Source organism: Dendropsophus ebraccatus, chromosome 2 (assembly GCF_027789765.1).
Source record: "Dendropsophus ebraccatus isolate aDenEbr1 chromosome 2, aDenEbr1.pat, whole genome shotgun sequence".
NCBI classification, from domain to species: Eukaryota; Metazoa; Chordata; class Amphibia; order Anura; family Hylidae; genus Dendropsophus; species Dendropsophus ebraccatus.
In genome coordinates, this window is record NC_091455.1 from 211977959 (window position 1) to 211998924 (window position 20966).

At 46.1% G+C, this 20966-nt stretch overlaps 2 protein-coding genes across 4 annotated transcripts in view; one reads left to right on the forward strand and one right to left on the reverse strand.

The window, feature by feature from the left end:
* The first annotated feature begins 436 nt into the window (after positions 1 to 436).
* BET1 (Bet1 golgi vesicular membrane trafficking protein) lies at positions 437 to 6008 on the forward strand. The gene is made up of 3 exons (XM_069960627.1): positions 437 to 637; positions 4172 to 4228; positions 5428 to 6008. The coding sequence occupies exons 1-3, from the start codon at positions 515 to 517 to the stop codon at positions 5581 to 5583; spliced, it is 336 nt and encodes a 111-aa protein (XP_069816728.1). The 5' UTR covers positions 437 to 514; the 3' UTR covers positions 5584 to 6008.
* Positions 6009 to 13083: 7075 nt separating this feature from the next.
* The window catches only part of LOC138784926 (probable acyl-CoA dehydrogenase 6), a 47383-nt gene continuing 39500 nt past the window's right edge, over positions 13084 to 20966 (reverse strand). For all 3 annotated transcript variants that reach the window (XM_069960629.1, XM_069960628.1, XM_069960630.1), the window contains exons 8-10: positions 17737 to 17898; positions 15705 to 15855; positions 13084 to 13510 (exon numbers count right to left, since the gene is read on the reverse strand). In XM_069960629.1, coding sequence (XP_069816730.1) covers positions 13417 to 13510; positions 15705 to 15855; positions 17737 to 17898 — 407 coding nt within the window. In that variant the 3' untranslated portion in view covers positions 13084 to 13416. The remainder of the gene's footprint in view (positions 13511 to 15704; positions 15856 to 17736; positions 17899 to 20966) is intronic.

The following is a 20966-nucleotide window of genomic DNA, read 5'->3' on the forward strand; positions in this document are numbered from 1 at the left end:
GACATGGACAGAGGTGGCAGCAGAGATCACTGTGTCAGACTGGAGAGAATACACCACTTCCTGCAGGACATACAGCAGCTGATAGGTACTGGCAGACTAAAAATAATGTAGGCGTAATTTACAAATCTCTGACACTGGTTGATGTCTCTGAATTACCCCTTTAAAGGGAAACTCCACATAAGGAAAACTTGTTTTCTATTAAAAGTACATTAAAAGTTATATAAGCTTCAATGATTTTGACTTGTTTTTCCAAAAACTTTTAACAAATTAAACACATTATTTGGATTATCTCGTTCCCTTTAAGGAAAACACTAACTAAAAGACGCAATTATACATATAAAACATACACTAATAACGCTATAAGCCTAATAGGCAAACGACATGAGAGGTATTTTGGCCCTTCCCGCGCACCGTACGCTGCCGGCTTCATTCTGCCGCTGTGGAAGTGCAGTACACGTAATCACTGAGTGTTGGATGTGACAGCAGCGGAGGAGGAGGACTCGGCACCGCCACCATGGACCGGGGAGGGATGAAGCACCGGGATGGACGCCCGGAGATGAGCGGCTACAGCGTGTACGAAGAGGAGAACGAAAGACTCATGGACGGCCTCCGCCAAAAAACCAACGCGCTGAAATCTGTGAGTATAAACCTGACCCGCCGGGGCCTCCGTACATCTTAGCGGCCGTCAGCGTCTGGAGCCGCTGCAGGACTACACATCCCGTCATGCCTCTGTGCTGGCTGTTAATGGTCCTAGGCGAGCGAGCATCATGGGACTTGTAGTTTTATTCTTTTATTTAGTTTGTTTTCTTTATTTTTTGGATGGTGAAAAGTGTGAATAGCGTCAGATACAGGTGTCCTTAAAGGGGTACTCTAGAGTAATACCCACAACTACTCTTTTGCCAAATTGTAGCTCTCCAGCTGTTGCGAAACTACAACTCCCAGCATGCCCAGACAGCCGAAGGCTGTCTGGGCATGCTGGGAGTTGTAGTTCCGCAACAGCTGGAGAGGCACAGATTGGAGATGTCTGCTATAATACTTATATAAGAGCATAAATTGCAGTACACAACACTTTGTTCTGAGTATACTGTATATATATATATATATATATATCTCCCCACTATACACATGGACAGCCGCCCCTCACCTCAGCTACTCTCCATACGTGTGAGGTATACAGCTCTCCGCCCCCGGTCATAGTCCGCTGCAGCGTGTACACAGTCAGTAATGATGTCTCTTGTCTTTCTTACACGTATGTCGGCTGTTTGTTACCAGCAATGGGGTCGTCCCTGGTCACTGTACCTGTTATGATGGTTCCCGCACAGCCATCAGGGCATGATGAGGGTTGTAGTTGTAGCAGGACCATACACCATAACTTAGGGCCCTATTACATGGGATGATTATCGTGCGAAAAATCGTTAAACCGTTCGCATCTAAACGATAATCGTTCTGTGTAATTGCTGGCAACGATTGAAAAATCGTTTGTATGTCGTTGATCGTTGATTTAGGGTACTATTACACGGAACGATAATCGGCCGATTATCGCTCTGTGTAATAAAGACAACGATCAGCTGATGACAATGATCATCGGCTGATCGTTGATCTAGTTTGCAATCTATAATTGTCGACGCCGACCGCGCATCGCCTCGTGTAATAGCGGTGTGCGACTGACGATCTACATTGCCTATCCTCGCTCCAGGGCTGCTCCTGCGGTCCGCTTCTCCCCGAGTCCCGTGCGCTCCTGCTTTAGAGCGGCCGCTCAGCCACAGGCCGGGATCGCCGAGGCCTGTGATTGGCTGAGCGGCCAGTCAGCTGACAGGCCGCTCTAAAGCAGGAGTGCGCGGGACCCAGGGAGAAGCAGAGCGCAGCAGCAGCCCTGGAGCGTGGATAGGCAATGTATATAGTTTAAGCAAGGGCTGCAAGGACATCGGTAACGATGTCCATGCAGCCCTTGTTAAACAATTTTTGGGCCGTGTAATAGGCCCAGTAAACGAGCACCAATCTAGCCGATCGGCGCTCGTTTACAGTTGTTATCGGACCTTCATCAGCCCGTCTAATAGTACCCTTAGATCTGAACCTAAAATTATCGGTAATCGTTCGCTGTAATTCCACATTCGTTCGCTCAAGTTCCGCGTTTTTCACTAATCGCTCAGTGTAATTGCACATTGTCTGTTGTTTTGCTGGGATCAGAAGGAATAAACGATCATAATAACGATCGTAACTAACGACTATCGTTCTGTGTAATATGGTGAACAATTTGAGTTTAATGATAAACAATCTCGTTTGCGATCGTTTATCGTTAGTCGTTAAAAATTGTTCCATGTAATAGGACCCTTACAGCATTTATGTGGAAACCTCTGAAACATTTGTTGGAGAATACATACGATGAATCCATATAAAAAAATAGTACATGGATAGTACAGGGGCAGTATAGGGATAGTATAGGGATAGTATAGGGATAGTACAGGGGCAGTATAGGGATAGTATAGGGTTAGTATAGGGATAGTACAGGGGCAGTATAGGGATAGTATAGGAATAGTACAGGGGCAGTATAGTGATAGTACAGGGGCAGTATAGGGATAGTACAGGGGCAGTATAGGGATAGTACAGGGGCAGTATAGGGATAGTACAGGGGCAATGTAGGGATAGTACAGGGGCAGTATAGGCCCATAGCAGTCGATCACCTAATGCATCACCCTCTATGGGCCATCTATCCAATTGAAAGGGGTCTCGTTGCCTTAAAGTCCCTAGAGCGCCCCCTCAAGGTGTATTACTAGATGCCTGGGGTTGACTGGGACATATGGCTCTATATCGGAGGTGTGAATCTCAAATACACAGTGGCCAAAATTAAATTTAGCGTTTTTTAATGGACCGCCACAAAGATTGATGAACATACAGGTGAACAAAGCCAAAAGGCAAGACGGATAAATGCAACTTGATGTAATTCTGGAAGAAACTGGGATATTGAGGATTAGGGAGGTGGAGCAGATAGGTCCTCCCTGTATAACACATGATGAAGACGACAGCAGTTTAAGGCCTAGTTCACCATGAGCAAAAATGGCGGAATGTGAACTGGGCTTAATTTTCTTTCTTATACAGGAAAGCAATTAAAGGGGAACGCTGGTGGGAAAACGTAGTTTTCAAATCAACTGGTGTCAAAAAGTTATATAGATTTGTAATTTACTTCTATTTAAAAATCTGCAGTCTTCCAGTACTTATCAGCTGCTGTATGTCCTACAGGAAGTGGTGTATTTTCTCCAGTGTGACACAGTGCTCTCTGCTGCCACCTCTGTCCATGTCAGGAACTGTCCAGAGCAGGAGAGGTTTTCTATGGTGATTTGCTGCTGCTCTGGACAGTTCCTGACATGGCCAGAGGTGGCAGCAGAGAGCCCTGTGTCACACTGGAGAGAATACACCACTTCCTGCAGGACATACAGCAGCTGATAAGTACTGAAAGATTGGAGAGAATACACCACTTCCTGCAGGACATACAGCAGCTATAGAAATAATTTACAAACCATAATAACTTTCTGACACCAGTTAAAATACATATATATTTTCGGAGTGTCCATTTAAACCTGCACTTGGAGACGACATCTCCTGCACCATCTTTTTTGTAGGAAGCTTCAGAACCACCAATACAGTTGTCTTTACAGCGCCATCATACTACAGTGTTTGGTATTACAGCTTATCCAACATAAATTCTGGATAAATTGGGTGCAAGCAGAGGATGGGGGGTAAAGTTATACGGAGTTCATACTTACCTGTCCCAGTGTCTGCTCTGATCAGCATCACTAGGCTACTGACAGACACTAGTCACCAGTTTCTCCTGTGCTATCCCGCCAGGAAGCACCTGTTCAAACAGTCGATGACCTGCATCGGTGTCTGGTCACTGACAGGCTGGGTGGCATTCCTGAACCGGGAAATGATAGAAAGAGCTGCAGGTGACCGGCAGCTGTCAGAGAGCTGGTGATGTTGTGCTGGGGGGAGGGCACAGGGACAGGTAAGTATAGCCCCCAACAGGTAACAATTAGTTGATTGAGAAGGGCATGAAGAAACCAAATATCCCCCCCCCACAATGATAAAAGCATTGAGTTATTGATGGAAGAAATCACTTTAAGGACTAAATTTACGCTCCGATTGCAAGCTAATTTTTTCCGTTTTTTTGTTTTAGCTTTCTATCGATATTGGGACAGAAGTAAAATACCACAATAAGATGCTGTCTGAGATGGTGAGTATGTGATAGCGGAGACTTAGGAGAATCGAAACCATAGAAGGTGTCACAAGGTGGAAGCAAACTCCTCCCTGAGGTCATTCACCATATACACCGTATATAATAGTGCTCAAAACATTTATATCCTGAATTGTAACATGTTTGTAAGCCCCGCCCCCTGTGTGCCCCCCCCCCCCTAAAAAAAGCTGCTATATAACAAAAACCTCATCAAGTTAGATGAAATGCGATGGAAAGATAAGATATGTATAATACAGAGTAGTTATATTCCTGTATATAGGAGCAGTATTATAGTAGTTATATTCTTGTATATAGGAGCAGTATTATAGTAGTTATATTCCTGTATATAGGAGCAGTATTATAGTAGTTATATTCCTGTATATAGGAGCAGTATTATAGTAGTTATATTCCTGTATATAGGGGCAGTATTATAGTAGTTATATTCTTGTATATAGGGGGCAGTATTATAGTAGTTATATTCCTGTATATAGGAGCAGTATTATAGTAGTTATATCCCTGTATATAGGAGCAGTATTATAGTAGTTATATCCCTGTATATAGGAGCAGTATTATAGTAGTTATATTCCTGTATATAGGAGCAGTATTATTGTAGTTATATTCCTGTATATAGGAGCAGTATTATAGTAGTTATATTCCTGTATATAGGAGCAGTATTATAGTAGTTATATTCCTGTATATAGGGAGCAGTATTATAGTAGTTATATTCCTGTATATAGGGGCAGTATTATAGTAGTTATATTCCTGTATATAGGAGCAGTATTATAGTAGTTATATTCCTGTATATAGGAGCAGTATTATAGTAGTTATATTCCTGTATATAGGGAGCAGTATTATAGTAGTTATATTCCTGTATATAGGGGCAGTATTATAGTAGTTATATTCCTGTATATAGGAGCAGTATTATAGTAGTTATATTCCTGTATATAGGAGCAGTATTATAGTAGTTATATTCCTGTATATAGGAGCAGTATTATAGTAGTTATATTCCTGTATATAGGAGCAGTATTATAGTAGTTATATTCCTGTATATAGGAGCAGTATTATAGTAGTTATATTCTTGTATATAGGAGCAGTATTATAGCAGTTATATTCTTGTATATAGGAGGTAGTATTATAGTAGTTGTATTATTTTACATTACCTTTTCTACACGATTTACATTTCCTATTTTTTTTTTAAGGACTCTGATTTTGATTCCACCGGTGGTCTCCTGGGGGCTACGATGGGCAGACTGAAGGTGCTCTCCAGGGGCAGTCAGGCCAAACTCTTTCTGTACATGATGCTCTTCGCTTGTTTTGTTTTCTTTGTCATTTACTGGTATGTGAAGCTCAGGTGATCGGACTCAGTTTTTACTTTTTACCGTGCCACAATTTTTCAAGTGTAATTCATCATTTTCTGGACCAGTTCTGGAAGATTCCCTTTGACTGTAGAACCTGGCTTACTGGAAGATGGCGGTGTTCTCCTTTACAACTTGTTGAGTCGGTAAGACTCTGTATGACTGGTCTGGCTCACAGTAATCCAGATCCCTCATGCTCCCGGACATTCATTCCACTAAATCCATAAGAAAATAAAGATGGATAAAGAAGTAACGATCCGGAAGAGCGATGGAGGAACTGGCTGCGTTAATCATTTTCTAATTATAAGATTGTCGCACCGAGGATCCATCCGTATGGAAACGCACAACCTCCACACTCCGATGCCTCTATCCCTCCTCCTGGATTTACCATTTTGGATGGACAATAAACAGCACTTTTAACCCTTTTGAGATACATGTGCTCATTCCGTGTTCAGTCTTATACCCCCAGGAAGTAGGGGCAGCTTTGTGTATGTCCCCATATGCAGACACGTCCATCCTGCCCATGGAATAGGTCCTCGATATGGGACTTGTTGGGGTAGATCAGTAGATTGGAGAAGATTCCATCACTATGGTATCCAACCATCCATGTAGTGATAGTGTAGTGATGTAGTCCATCCATGTAGTATTGTAGCTTAACCCTACTGAATGGCATATGAGTGACTAATGTGGCTGTGGGTATAGTTTATTGATACTAAATCACCTGAGAGGAGTTTTCTGCAAAATAGCAAGCCTGCTCCTGGGCATGAAGGGTTATATATATATATATATATATATATATATATATATATATATAAACATACTGCTATGGTCATATGTAGTCGCTCTGTCTAGGCCCCTGATCCTCCACTGGTCTCCACCTCTTTATGGTTTTCTCAGCCAATCAGTGATTGGGGGCGGGACTTCACTGTGGCTTCTGATTGGGCAGATTCTGTGTGGATGGGAATTACACACAACCTGGAATAAGCAGAGGAATGGGAGACACTGTGCAGCAGCTGTGAAGGAGGAGATGAGTATATGGAATTTATGGAAAATACCTGTCCCTGCTGATGGACAGCCCGCTCAGCCAATCAGTGACTGGAGCAAAGTCCCGCCTCAGTCACTGACTGGCTGAGTAGCCAGTCCATCAGCCGGGTCATGACATGTGCAGCAGTGGGGGTCCTGGAGTGGCGATTAGGGGCTGAAGAGGCATGGGGACAGGTGAGCTAATAGCCTTTGTTACTTTTAGGGTTTACACAGAAAGATAATCTGACAGATTATTTGCCAAACATTTGAAGCCAAAGCCAGGAATGGATTTGAAAAGAGGAGAAATCCCAGGCTTTCCTTTATGACCTGATCGCTGTTTATAGTCTAAATGGACCCTTACCCAGAGGTCGGACTTCTCCTTTAACTCATCAGCTGCCGGGCTAGAAGCTATAACTACCTGCCCGCGCTTCCATGTGCCTCTCCCGCTCTCTGGTCACTGACGTCCTGCTTAGCCAATCAGTGCATTGTGCTGGCGTAGTTGCTGAGTGGCTGAGCGGGCCGTCAGTGACCTGGGAGCCAGAGAAGCAGATGGAAGCTTGGGCAGGTAATGTATTAGCTTCTATCCCGGCAGCTGATGAGATTACTAGGCTGTGGCTACAATCTTGCTGTGTGAAATCCGCTGCAATAATGTACAGCTATGGGTCCCCTCACTTTTTTTTCACTGCACAGAGACCCCCCCCAGTCACCGGGTTGTGTTGGAAACTGCAGCCGACGCTTTTAAAGTGAATCAGTCCTTCTTTTCGTCTTCTTTGGTCTCCTGAGGGGGTACTCCTGAGGAAAATGTTGAAAACATTTTTACATAAACTAGTGTCACATAGTTATACAGTACTGTCTTAGAGTACTTATCAGCTGCTGTATGCCCTGCAGTAAGTGAGGCACAGCGACGCGCATATTCGCCTGTGCCATAAACACCATTCTATGGCTGGGCCGATTTTGCGTTCTGTCGAAAGAACTGACGTGTCTATTCTTTCGACAGCGGAATCGGCCCGACTATAGAATGGTGTCTATGGAGCTGGCGGATATGGTCGCTGCCGTGAACGGGTACAAGCTATGGAATCTGCTAAAACTTATCTGTGGATACCGTAGTGTGAACCCACCCTTACAATAAGATTTATTCTGTGTTTTGGTCACTGGTACACTCCTCATTGTGTCACACTCCGCCCACTCACAAGGTATAATGAAGTGTATCATTTCTGGCTGGACTGTTCCTTTAAGTAGGCGAAAAGTTGTCTAAAATTAGATAAATCCCTTTTTCTGAGAATTGCAATGTCTGGAAAATCAGATATATACAGCAGAATTCTCGCACCTCCTGTCCACATTTCAGCAATTTGTGAACAATAAATCTCAGCAGACCACGTCCTCCGAATTCTCATCTTCTCATTCACGTCTCCCTCCCGCTGGTGGCTGAGATGACAGCCGGTGTCCCTCCTTTCAGGGACAATAACTAGTAACCATGGCGCTTGTTGTATATAATTGGTCTCCAGATAATGAACATCACATTGTATGCACACAGTGCTGGCAGCAGCATCTCCCTCCACATTGGGAGAAGACAGTGAGAAGAGCTCTGGTGTCTAATGCACAGACTGCTACAGCTACATCCAGTGCTAGAGACCTGGAACAGCGCCCCCAGGTGGCCATGTGCAGTGTATAATGGGGGCCTCTAGAGGTCTGATCAGGTGACCCTTCTGCTGCTGGTGAACAGCACAAGCCTGAAAGTGACAACTTGCTAAACACTATTAGCTACATGGTCAAATCCTCTACAACAACATTCATAAAAGCTATAGAAAATAAAAATAAAGAAAAACTATTAGGCAATCTTGGAGTCCAGACTGATACATTGCAGCATACCAGCAGAAAGATGTCTGCTCACAAAGCATTGTCTACACTGGATACAGCTGAGAGCAGGACTAGCTATGTACAATGTATCAGTCTGGAGCTCACAGAGCATTGTCTACACTGGATACAGCTGAGAGCAGGACTAGCTATGTACAATGTATCAGTCTGGAGCTCACAGAGCATTGTCTACACTGGATACAGCTGAGAGCAGGACTAGCTATGTACAATGTATCAGTCTGAAGCTCACAGAGCATTGTCTATACTGGATACAGCTGAGAGCAGGACTAGCTATGTACAATGTATCAGTCTAGGGTCCAGGCTGTAGAACTTACAGAGCATTGTCTACACTGGATACAATTGCATCACTTCTTTTTCGCTGTCAGCAATCATATCTTGAAACGTAAAGTATATAACAAAGTTGTAAAGCACAATGATTAAAGGAGAAGTCCGGCGAAAATGTTTGTTAAAGTATTGTATTGCCCCCCCAAAAGTTATACAAATCCCCAATATACACTTATTACAGGAAATGCTTATAAAGTGTTTATTTCCCTGCACTTTCTACTGCATCAAGGCTTCACTTTCTGGATAACATGGTGCTGTCACTTCCTGGATACCATGGTGATGTCACTTCCTGGATATAATGGTGATGTCACGACCCGACTCCCAGAGCTGTGCGGGCTGTGGCTGCTAAAGAGGATGATGGCAGGGGGATGCTCAGTGTCCCTCCAGTGCCCTGTGTCCCCCTGCCATCATCCTCTCCAGCAGCCATAACCCGCACAGCTCTGGGAGTCGGGTCTGACATCACCATGTGATCCAAGAAGTGACATCACGCTGTGATCCAGGAAGTGACATCACCCTGTGATCCAAGAAGTGACATCTCGCTGTGATCCAGGAAGTGACATCACCCTGTGATCCAGGAAGTGACATCACCCTGTGATCCAGGAAGTGACATCACCCTGTGATCCAGGAAGTGACATCACCATGTGATCCAGGAAGTGAAGCCTTGATTCAGTAGTAAGTGCAGGAAAAAAAAGCACTTTAAAGGCATTTCCCGTAATAAGTGTATATTGGGGATTTGTATAACTTTTGGGGGGCAATACAACATAATAAAAATGTTTACTGGACTTCTCCTTTAAGCTTTTATAAGCTACATACTTGCGGTGCAGGGTGTGTGTGTATATATATATATATAATTAGAGGTTAGGGTCAGTGTCTGCCGCAGTCGGTATCGGCTATGGTATAATGTATTTGGAGATGTGTTTTGAGCTTTGATGACGCTCCCCACCTATTAAGGACCCGGGGTCTCTCCAGGTAATAGCCGTCTGTAAGGATGCAACAAGGTTGGAAAGTTATTACCACGCTTGGGTTAAAAGCAGCAGAGTCCATTATATCCTCCTGCTCAGCTGCCGCCGCGGTTATAGCAGGTTATATATATATTTTCTGTGGCGGAGTTTTTGCGGAGCCATCTGGGCTGATTGAATGTCACAGTAAGGAGACCCCTGTGTACAATACAGAGAAGGCTTTTAGGCCATAACTCTGATGGAGCGGCCTCCCCCGGCCACACGGCCGCCTCTAATCATGAACCCCATTTATTCTCCGACAATATTCTCTCACGTTGGGTAAATATTGCAGGAGATTGATGCCCAGGTAAAAGCTTTGTGTCGTGGCAGTAAAATGTTCTGTTACTGAAGTACGGGGGTCAGACATGTTACTGTGATGTGATGGCGGAGACCGAATGCTCCATATCTGAGGATACTGAGAGAGGGGGCACAGGAAGGGGGCACAGCTGAGGATACAGAGAGAGGGGGCACACCTGAGGATATACAGAGAGAGAGGGGGCACACCTGAGGATACAGAGAGAGAGGGGGCACACCTGAGGATACAGAGAGATAGGGGGCACACCTGAGGATACAGAGAGAGAGAGGGGGCACACCTGAGGATATACAGAGAGAGAGAGGGGGCACACCTGAGGATATACAGAGAGAGAGGGGGCACACCTGAGGATATACAGAGAGAGAGGGGGCACACCTGAGGATATACAGAGAGAGAGGGGGCACACCTGAGGATATACAGAGAGAGAGGGGGCACACCTGAGGATATACAGAGAGAGAGGGGGCACACCTGAGGATATACAGAGAGAAGGGGCACAGGAAGAGGGCACACCTGAGGATATACAGAGAGGGGGCACACCTGAGGATACAGATAGAGATAGGGGGCACACCTGAGGATATACAGAGAGAGAGGGGGCACACCTGCGGGTACAGAGAGAGAGGGGGCACACCTGAGGATATACAGAGAGAGAGGGGGCACACCTGAGGATACAGAGAGAGGGGGCACACCTGAGGATATACAGAGAGAAGGGGCACAGGAAGAGGGCACACCTGAGGATATACAGAGAGGGGGCACACCTGAGGATACAGATAGAGATAGGGGGCACACCTGAGGATATACAGAGAGAGAGGGGGCACACCTGCGGGTACAGAGAGAGAGGGGGCACACCTGAGGATATACAGAGAGAGAGGGGGCACACCTGAGGATACAGAGAGAGGGGGCACACCTGAGGATACAGAGAGAGAGGGGGCACACCTGAGGATACAGAGAGAGAGAGGGGGCACACCTGAGGATACAGAGAGAGAGAGGGGGGGCACACCTGAGGATATACAGAGAGAGAGGGGGCACACCTGAGGATATACAGAGAGAGAGGCCACACCTGAGGATATACAGAGAGAGAGAGAGAGGGGGCACACCTAAGGATATACAGAAAGAGAGGGGGCACACCTAAGGATATACAGAGAGGGGGCACACCTGAGGATATACAGAGAGAGAGAGGGGGCACACCTGAGGATACAGAGAGAGGGGGCACACCTGAGGATACAGAGAGAGGAGGGGGCACACCTGAGGATACAGAGAGAGGAGGGGGCACACCTGAGGATACAGAGAGAGGGGGCACACCTGAGGATATACAGAGAGAGGAGGGGCACACCTGAGGATGTACAGAGAGAGGGGCACACCTGAGGACATACAGAGAGAGGAGGGGCACACCTGAGGACATACAGAGAGAGAGAGAGAGGGGGCACACCTGAGGACATACAGAGAGAGGGGGCACACCTGAGGATATACAGAGAGAGGGGGCACACCTGAGGATATACAGAGAGAGGGGGCACACCTGAGGATATACAGAGAGAGGGGGCACACCTGAGGATATACAGAGAGAGGGGGCACACCTGAGGACATACAGAGAGAGAGAGGGGGCACACCTGAGGATATACAGAGAGAGGAGGGGCACACCTGAGGACATACAGAGAGAGGGGCACACCTGAGGACATACAGAGAGAGGAGGGGCACACCTGAGGATATACAGAGAGAGGAGGGGCACACCTGAGGACATACAGAGAGAGGAGGGGCACACCTGAGGACATAGAGAGAGGAGGGGCACACCTGAGGATATACATAGAGAGGGGGCACACCTGAGGATATACATAGAGAGGGGGCACACCTGAGGATATACAGAGAAAGGGGGCACACCTGAGGATATACAGAGAGAGGAGGGGCACACCTGAGGATATATAGAGAGAGGGGCACACCTGAGGACATACAGAGAGAGGAGGGGCACACCTGAGGACATACAAAGAGAGAGAGGGAGCACACCTGAGGATATATAGAGAGAGGGGCACACCTGAGGACATACAGAGAGAGGAGGGGCACACCTGAGGACATACAAAGAGAGAGAGGGAGCACACCTGAGGATATATAGAGAGAGGGGCACACCTGAGGACATACAGAGAGAGGAGGGGCACACCTGAGGACATACAAAGAGAGAGAGGGAGCACACCTGAGGATATACAGAGAGAAGGGGCACACCTGAGGATATACAGAGAGAGAGGGGGTACACCTGAGGATGTACAGAGAGAGAGAGAGGGGGCACACCTGAGGATATACAGAGAGAGAGGAGGGGCACACCTGAGGATATACAGAGAGAGGGGCACACCTGAGGACATACAGAGAGAGAGAGGGGGCACACCTGAGGATATACAGAGAGAAGGGGCACACCTGAGGACATACAGAGAGAGAGAGGGGGCACACCTGAGGATATACAGAGAGAAGGGGCACACCTGAGGATGTACAGAGAGAGAGGGGGTACACCTGAGGATGTACAGAGAGAGAGAGAGGGGGCACACCTGAGGATATACAGAGAGAGAGGAGGGGCACACCTGAGGATATACAGAGAGAAGGGGCACACCTGAGGATACAGAGAGAGAGAGGGGGCACACCTGAGGATATACAGAGAGAAGGGGCACACCTGCGGGGAAAGAGCAAGGGGCAATGCCTGGTGATACATATGGGGGAGGGGGGCGTGTGTGTGTAATAAAGGGTGATTCTCTGCTATTCGCCACAGCTCACAGTATCTACATAGCGTGTGTTTTTTGAAGTAACTAAATTAAATATATGAATGCCAAACATGTAATACTGTGTTTCTCCTGCGGGGGCGCTGCAGGGAAATTAAACACAGAGCTGAATTCCAGATTGCAAATGTCATCAGTTAAACATTGATTTCCAAAGTAACAAACCCCTTTAAGGACGTGTACGCCGACAGATCATAAAATACCGTTTTATTATGAGTTGTAAATTATAGCGCTAAGGCTTTAGTGTTGTTTATTTCATCTTTACATTCACAGCCTACACACATCATTGGCATTTATATTGTGATCAGAATATTTGTAAATGTGAACGGTAAACGTCAAACCACTTCTCCGATAAATCCCAAATCCTTCCGGACTTTTCTGTCACTGATTATTGTTTTTTTTTTCCAACCGAAACACAAATAATAGCACGAAGAGCGGAGGACGGAATAAAAACACCGCCATCTGCATGTCCTTCCACCGCTTATTCCGTTAGTCTCTGATTCGGACCGACCCAGGAAGTAGAACATGTTAATAATAATAATAGATGGATCTATTTTTTACTTGGAAGGGTTCCCATATATTTGCATATAATTGATAGCATGACTTCATCCGCTCCGGCCCCGATGGACAGCAGCCTGGAGTCTCTGCCGAAGAGAAAAGATATATTTATATAACAGGTTGTTCATAAATGTATAGACAGCAGAAATAAAAATATAAAAAAATTGTATTTCTGTAGGTTATTAAAGGGGTATTCTGCTCAAACATAACTTTTGATATGTTGCTGCCTATGGTGAGACTAACAATTCCTTCCATACTTGTTATTATCTATTCAGTCTCCTTCCCCCAGTTTTCAACTGCTGCTTTCTGCTGAAGACACAAAAATCTGTGTGACGGTCTGTCTGTCTCCCCCCCTCTCAAGTTGCTGATTAAGCCTCCCAGTAGGGATGGTCTGAACCCGAACGTTCGGCAACAGATTCCCGCTGTCTGCCCGCTCCGTGGAGCAGGTGGATACAGTGGGAGGACCGCCTGGAAAACTGGGATACAGCCTATGGCTGTATCCCAGTTTTCCAAGCGGTCCTCCCGCTGGATCCGCCCGCTCCACGGAGTGGGCAGACAGTGGGAATCATTACAAAGAGTTCGGGTTCGTACGAACCCGAACCGAACTCGGTTCGGACCATCCCTACCTCCCAGCATTACAAGGTTGTTACAAAGTTTCAGTTAGGGACTTGTTTACATCAGCCGTCTCAGAAGGGAGGGGGGAAGAAGGGGGAGACAGAGAGAAAAGCTCACACACAATTTTTTGTGTCTTTAGCAGAAAGCAGCAGCTGAGAATTGGGGGAAGAATACTGGATTTGCTACTGCTCTGGATAGTTCCTCACTTGGACAGAGGTGGCAGCAGAGAGCACTGTGTCAGACTGGAGAGAATACATCACTTCCTTCAGGACATACAGCAGCTGGTAAGTACTGGAAGACTGGAGATTTTTAAATAGAAATAAATTACAAATCTATATAACTTTCTGAAAGAAAAAGATTTTTGCCAGAGTTCCCCTTTAGATGGTGCTGATACAGTATGGTATCAGCCTGCCCCCCTCTCAGTCACTTTCCATTTAGAAGATATTTATTTCATGTCCGTGCCGCGCCAGGTACAGAAGCCAGGCGACATAGCAGCGGGGTCGGCCCGAGGTCACAGCTTTCCGGAAACGTTACAAAATGGGAAAAAGAACATTAAATTATTGGGAAAGAAAAAAGCTCCAAATCTCCTGACCTGGTGGACACGTCCTGCAATAAAACCCCGAGCAGTGATCCGCATGGAGAGACAGCTCCGATCTATTACCAGCCATGTCATCATCAGAGCCAGGAGGGCGTGGAGGGCGGCAGTGCCTGATGCTAAGGACGCCAGGGACAGCGAATCCGCCTCCCCCCCCCCCCAAGGACGCCAGGGACAGCGAATACGCCTTCCCCCCCCCCCCCCCCCCCAAGGACGCCAGGGCCAGCGAATCCGCCTCCCCCCCCCCCCCCAATCCGTAATGTGTCAGAGGAAACAGTTACAGGTACAGGATAGAAAAATATTTGTGGACTGAAGCGTAAAGAAGGGCGAGCGGGTGACGAGAGCGGTTGAGGAGAGCGGGCGGGGGCAATGCCAGGCACCATCTATATGGAGCTATGCTTGAATGTATCATACAGGACCCGACCGGGATCATAACTCCTGAGATTGTGAAACTGGCATCTGACGCCGGAATGTTTCCTCTAATACATGTAAAGAGGATTATCCCCCCCCCCCCCCTCTACTAACATGGAAAATTGCTTCATTACTAGTTTAAAGGGGAACTCCAGAGAAAAAAATCGAATAAATTGGTGCCAAAAATTTATACAGATTTTTAATTTACGTCTATTAAAAAATCTTCAGTTTTCCAGTACTTATCAGCTGCTGTATGTCCTGCAGGAAGTGGTGTATTCTCTCCAGTCTGACACAGTGCTCTCTGCTCCCACCTCTGTTCATGTCAGGAACTGTCCAGAGCAGGAGAGGTTTTCTATGGGGATTTGCTGCTGCTCTGGACAGTTCCTGACATGGACAGAGGTGGCAGCAGAGAGCACTGTGTCAGACTGGAGAGAATAAACCACTTCCTGCAGGACATACAGCGGCTGATAAGTACTGGGAGACTGGAGATTTTTTTATTTCAAGGTATTACAAATCTATATAACTTTTTGATAACAGTTGATTTGAAAATAAATATTTTCTTTAAAGGATTTTTTAAAATGAAAATCACATACCAATAATCCATAGGTTATCAATCTATTGATGTGCACAGTATATGACAATGGATACTATATACTCACCTATAAAATCGGCTTACGAGTACTTCATTTGTGAATCCCATCCCGCCCCAGAACTGGAGGCAGCTGTCGCTCAGCTCTCTCACCAATCGCCCGGCTTTCAGCTTGGCCATAGACGCTAGTTTGGTGACGTCATTCCCATCAACATATAATCCTATAGGATAAAACACAGATATTATTTAGGAAGATTCCATTATAACGAATGTTTATACCCATTATTGAAAAAACATTGATGCCTTCTTCTAGAAACAGCGCCACTCTTCTTCTCAGGTTGTGCGTGGTATTGCAGCTCAGTTCTAAAAATGTTTTCAAAATAAATTGTGTCCGAAAATTATGCAAATTTGTAAATTACTTTTATTGAAAAATAGCAGGTCTTCCAATACTTATCAGCTGCTGTATGTCCTGCAAGTGTGTTTTCTTTCCAGCGTGACACAGTGCTCTCTGCTGCCACCTCTGTCCATGTCAGGAACTGTCCAGAGCAACAGCAAATCCCCATAGTAAACCTCTCTTGCTCTGGACAGTTCCTGACATGGACAGAGGTGGCAGCAGAGAGCACTATGTCAGACTGGAGAGAATACACCACTTCCTGCAGGGCATACAGCAGCTGATAAGTACTGGAAGATTGGAGATTTTTAAATAGAAGTAAGTTAACCTTTTACAAGAGCAATAGCGGCTATCCATGACAGATGAGATAAACAGAACTCAAAATCTAATCGGTCAGGCAATGGCCGGATTGTGCACGCGGCTGTGTGCTGTAATCAGCCATCGGCCTCCCATTACCTATAGACACGAGGAGACGTGCAGCCAACAGTTGATAATTTTTTAGCGGGTCATAATGATCCAATCATCTGCTTGTTTATCAGCTGATCTTCGACCCTGTGAGATGGCACCTTAAGGGTGCGTTCACACCTACAGGATCTGCAGCAGATCTGCAGCAGATTTGATGCTGTGTTCAGTTATTTAAATGAAATCTGCTGCAGATCCTGTAGGTGTGAACGCACCATAAAGGGGTACTCCACTCAAACATAACTTTTGATATGTTGCTGCCCATGGTGAGACTAACAATTCCTTCCATACTTGTTATTATCTATTCAGTCTCCTTCACCCAGTTCTCAGCTGCTGCTTTCTGCTGAAGACACAAAAATCTGTGTGTGAGCCTTTCTCTCTGTCTCCCCCTCCTTCCTTCTGAGACAGCTGATATACACAACTCCCCAGCAGCCTGTATCTGCAATTTTGTAGCTTCTTTGCAATGCTGGGAAGGTTAATTACAGTTCATCAGCAACTTGACGTAAGAATACCCCTCCCAGCATTATAAAGAAGCTACAATGCTGCAGATACAGCCTGCCAGGGACTTGTTTACATCAGCTGTCTCAGAAGAGAGGGGGAGACAGAGGGAAAAGCTCACACACAGATTTTTGTGTCTTCAGCAGAAAGCAGCAGCTGAGAACTGGGGGAAGGAAACTGAATAGATAAAAACAAGTATGGAAGGAATTGTTAGTCTCACCATGGGCAGCAATATATCAAAAGTTATGTTATAGCGGAGTACCCCTTTAATTATCTGCTCCTTCCTAATAAAATATATCAAACCATTCAATCAGTGTCTCTCCTTCCTTGCAAGTGGCAAAGAACTGCAACCCTCCGTCCTCCCGTCCTCAGGGCCGCATTTCTAGAAGCTTAGCTGAGATCCTGTGTTGTACTGGAAATGTAGTTTCATTTCTCCATTGTGCAATCTCTGGCGTGAACACGGCATCTCTCACAATCCACATAACATACTGTGTGCAGACACTGAACCAGCAGGGGTCTCCAGAGAGACACAAGAATATGCAGGCTGAGAGCCAACAAGAAACCCAGAGGAAAAATGGATGAAAGAAGAGTATAAAACCTGATGAAAATGAAAGGATAAAAAAAAATGCTTAAATAGAAAAATAAGGGATACTCATCCGCCTGATCCCCTGCTGCTGCTGCAATGGTGTCAGGTCCCCAGTGATGGAAACAAGCTAATGTCCAGCAGCCTATACCGCCACCCAGGACTCACCGACTGTGCGGTGCAGCAGGGACCTCAGCAGCTCCACCTCAGTCATCAGCTCAGCCAGACGGAAGTGCACAATCTGGTTATCCAGCAGCGGCTGATTGAAGATTTTCCTGTCGCTTGTGTACTTGATGGTTTCCTGTATGATGTTTTCCATGGGAGTCAGAACTGAAATGGAGCAAGAACATGTAAGAAACTTGTCTGCAACTTCCTGTGGTCACATCTGCAAAAATGGCCTCTATAAGGGAAGCTGTCTGTGTCACTAGTGCTGCCGCCTCCCCCATGTCTATATAATACATATAACCATTAGAATAGACATTACACTGGGGGAGCTGTCTGTGTCACTAGTGCTGCAGCCTCCATTAACGTCTATATAATACATATAACCATTAGAATAGACATTACACTGGGAAAAGCTGTCTGTATCACTAATGCTGCAGCCTGCCCTGATGTCTATATAATACATGTTACCATTAGAATAGATATTACACTGGGGGGAGCTGTCTGTGTTACTAGTGCTGCAGCCTCCCCTGATGTCTATATAATACATGTTACCATTAGAATAGACATTACACTGGGGGGAGCTGTCTGTATCACTAATGCTGCAGCCTCCCCTGATGTCTATATAATACATGTTACCATTAGAATAGACAATACACTGGGGGAGCTGTCTGTGTCACTAGTGCTGCAGCCTCCCCTGATGTCTATATAATACATGTTACCATTAGAATAGACATTACACTGGGGGAGCTGTCTGTGTCACTAGTGCTGCAGCCTCCCCTGATGTCTATATAATACATGTTACCATTAGAATAGATATTACACTGGGGGGAGCTGTCTGTGTTAATAGTGCTGCAGCCTCCCCTGATGTCTATATAATACATGTTACCATTAGAATAGACATTACACTGGGGAGAGCTGTCTGTGTCACTGATGCTTCAGCCTCCCCTAATGTTCATATAATACATGTTACCATTAGTATAGACATTGCACTGGGGGAAGGAAGCTGTCTGTGTCACTAATGTTGCAGCTGTGGCACAGTGTAGCAGAGTGAGCTAAGATACTTGTGAATCACTACTTGATCTGGTCCCCCACAGCTTTCCCCAGTGTAATGTCTATTCTAATGGTAACATGTATTAGACAGACATCTGGGGAGGCTGCAGCACTAATGACACAGACAGCTCCCCCCAGTGTAATGTGTATTCTAATGGTAACATGTAATATATAGACATCAGGGGAGGCTGCAGCACTAGTGACACAGACAGCTCCCCCCAGTGTAATGTGTATTCTAATGGTAACATGTATTACATAGACATCAGGGGAGGCTGCAGCACTAGTGACACAGACAGCTCCCCCAGTGTAATATCCATTTAGTGGTAGCATGTATTATATAGACATCAGGGGAGGCTGCAGCACTAGTGACACAGACAGCTCCCCCAGTGTAATATCCATTTAGTGGTAGCATGTATTATATAGACATCAGGTGAGGCTCAGTGTCTGCATGCAGCAGCGATAGTGATAAAAGTTTACGTTTTCTGCACACACTGTAGACGCACTCTATGGGGGAGTCCATGATAATCCGGGAGTTTTGTAAAGTTTATGAAGAGGGAAAGTTTAGTAAAGCGGAAGAAGTGATCTAGCACTTAGGGCCCTATTCCACGGGACGATCATCGTTCGTATAATCGTTAACGATAAGCGATCCAAACGACCGCTATTACGAAAGACCTGAAACCGTTCACCCATTTACATGGAACGATAATCTTTACTTATGATCGTTCTTGCGGTCGTCTTGTCGTCGCTGTTGCGTTCGTCACTACTGCGAACGACCGAACGGCGTCTTATTCAATGCGAACGATTTGCGAATGAGCAACGATAAAAACAGGTCCAGGTCTTATTAAACGATCAACGATTTCTCGTTCAGTCGTTAACCGTTAACTGCTATTCAACCGAACAATTATCGACTAATGATTAACGACTTAACGATAATCTGAACGATAATCTTCCCGTGGAATAGGGCCCTTAGTGATGCCCCTAACTCTATTGTGTGAACGTCGCCTTAGAGGATGAGAGCTCGCCGGCCGTCATCTCTGCCGCACTGTTTATACATTAGAACCTCGGGAAATGGAGGCATCAAAAACCCCTGATGTGCGACAGTCACTATACGGGAAACACGTCCTGCTAAACACGTCCAGTCTCGATGCAACGATACAAGGTGGATACAGAGACGAATGAGAGGTAATAATAGACTGGACCATTAGACTATAATAAGCAGGGGGCACTTTAAGGTGGTCTGAGCCGCTATGATACCCAGCAGGTTAGTCGCCCATCCTTCCCGTATTATCAGATGCTATTCGCCTACTTCTGTTTAAAGCCACAAATCATCAGGGCACGAGCAGGGGGGTATAATAACTAAGACAAATGTTATCATGTCCCTATCATGGTGATCAATGCTTTAAACGGCTGGAAGTTGAAGTTCCTCCGATTTCAGCCCTTAAAGCAGGGGTGGGGAACCCCATCGGGAGGTCTCAGGGGCCGGATGCGGCCCGCGGCCACCAGGGACATGCCTGATGGGGGTTAACTAGGCCACCAGGGACATGCCTGATGGGGGTTAACTAGGCCGCCAGGGTCATGCCTGATGGGGGTTAACTAGGCCACCAGGGACATGCCTGATGGGGGTTAACTAGGCCACCAGGGACATGCCTGATGGGGGTTAACTAGGCCACCAGGGACATGCCTGATGGGGGTTAACTAGGCCACCAGGGACATGACTGATGGGGGTTATTTAGGCTACCAGGGACATGACTGATGGGGGTTAACTAGGCCACCAGGGACATGCCTGATGGGGGTTAACTAGGCCACCAGGGTCATGCCTGATGGGGGTTAACTAGGCCTACCAGAGGCATCACTGGGGGGGGGGGGGGGGGGTAACTAGGCTACCAGGGACATGACTTGGGGGTTAACTAGACTATAAGGGGCATCACTGGGGGGGTTAACTACAATAGCAGGGGCACTGGGGGAACAATACTTTGCCTTGCCCCGGGTGCTGCAAACCCACGCTACTAACTGCCGCGCACGGTATGCGGCCCTCGAATGATTTTATTAATGCCCGACCGGCCCTCGACATGGAAAAGGTTCCCCACCCCTGCCTTAAAGGCAAGTTACTATTTTTTTTTTTTTTTTAAATCAATTGGTTTCATAAAGTTATATAGATCTGTAATTTACTTCTATTTAAAAAT

What these genes read in the sequence shown, in the direction of transcription:
- BET1 (XM_069960627.1), top strand. Translation starts at nt 515, where the DNA reads ATGGACCGGGGAGGGATGAAGCACCGGGATGGACGCCCGGAGATGAGC. An exon ending in AAACCAACGCGCTGAAATCT is followed by an intron (nt 638 to 4,171) that starts GTGAGTATAAAC and finishes TTTTTGTTTTAG; the next exon opens with CTTTCTATCGATATTGGGAC. An exon ending in ATAAGATGCTGTCTGAGATG is followed by an intron (nt 4,229 to 5,427) that starts GTGAGTATGTGA and finishes TTTTTTTTTAAG; the next exon opens with GACTCTGATTTTGATTCCAC.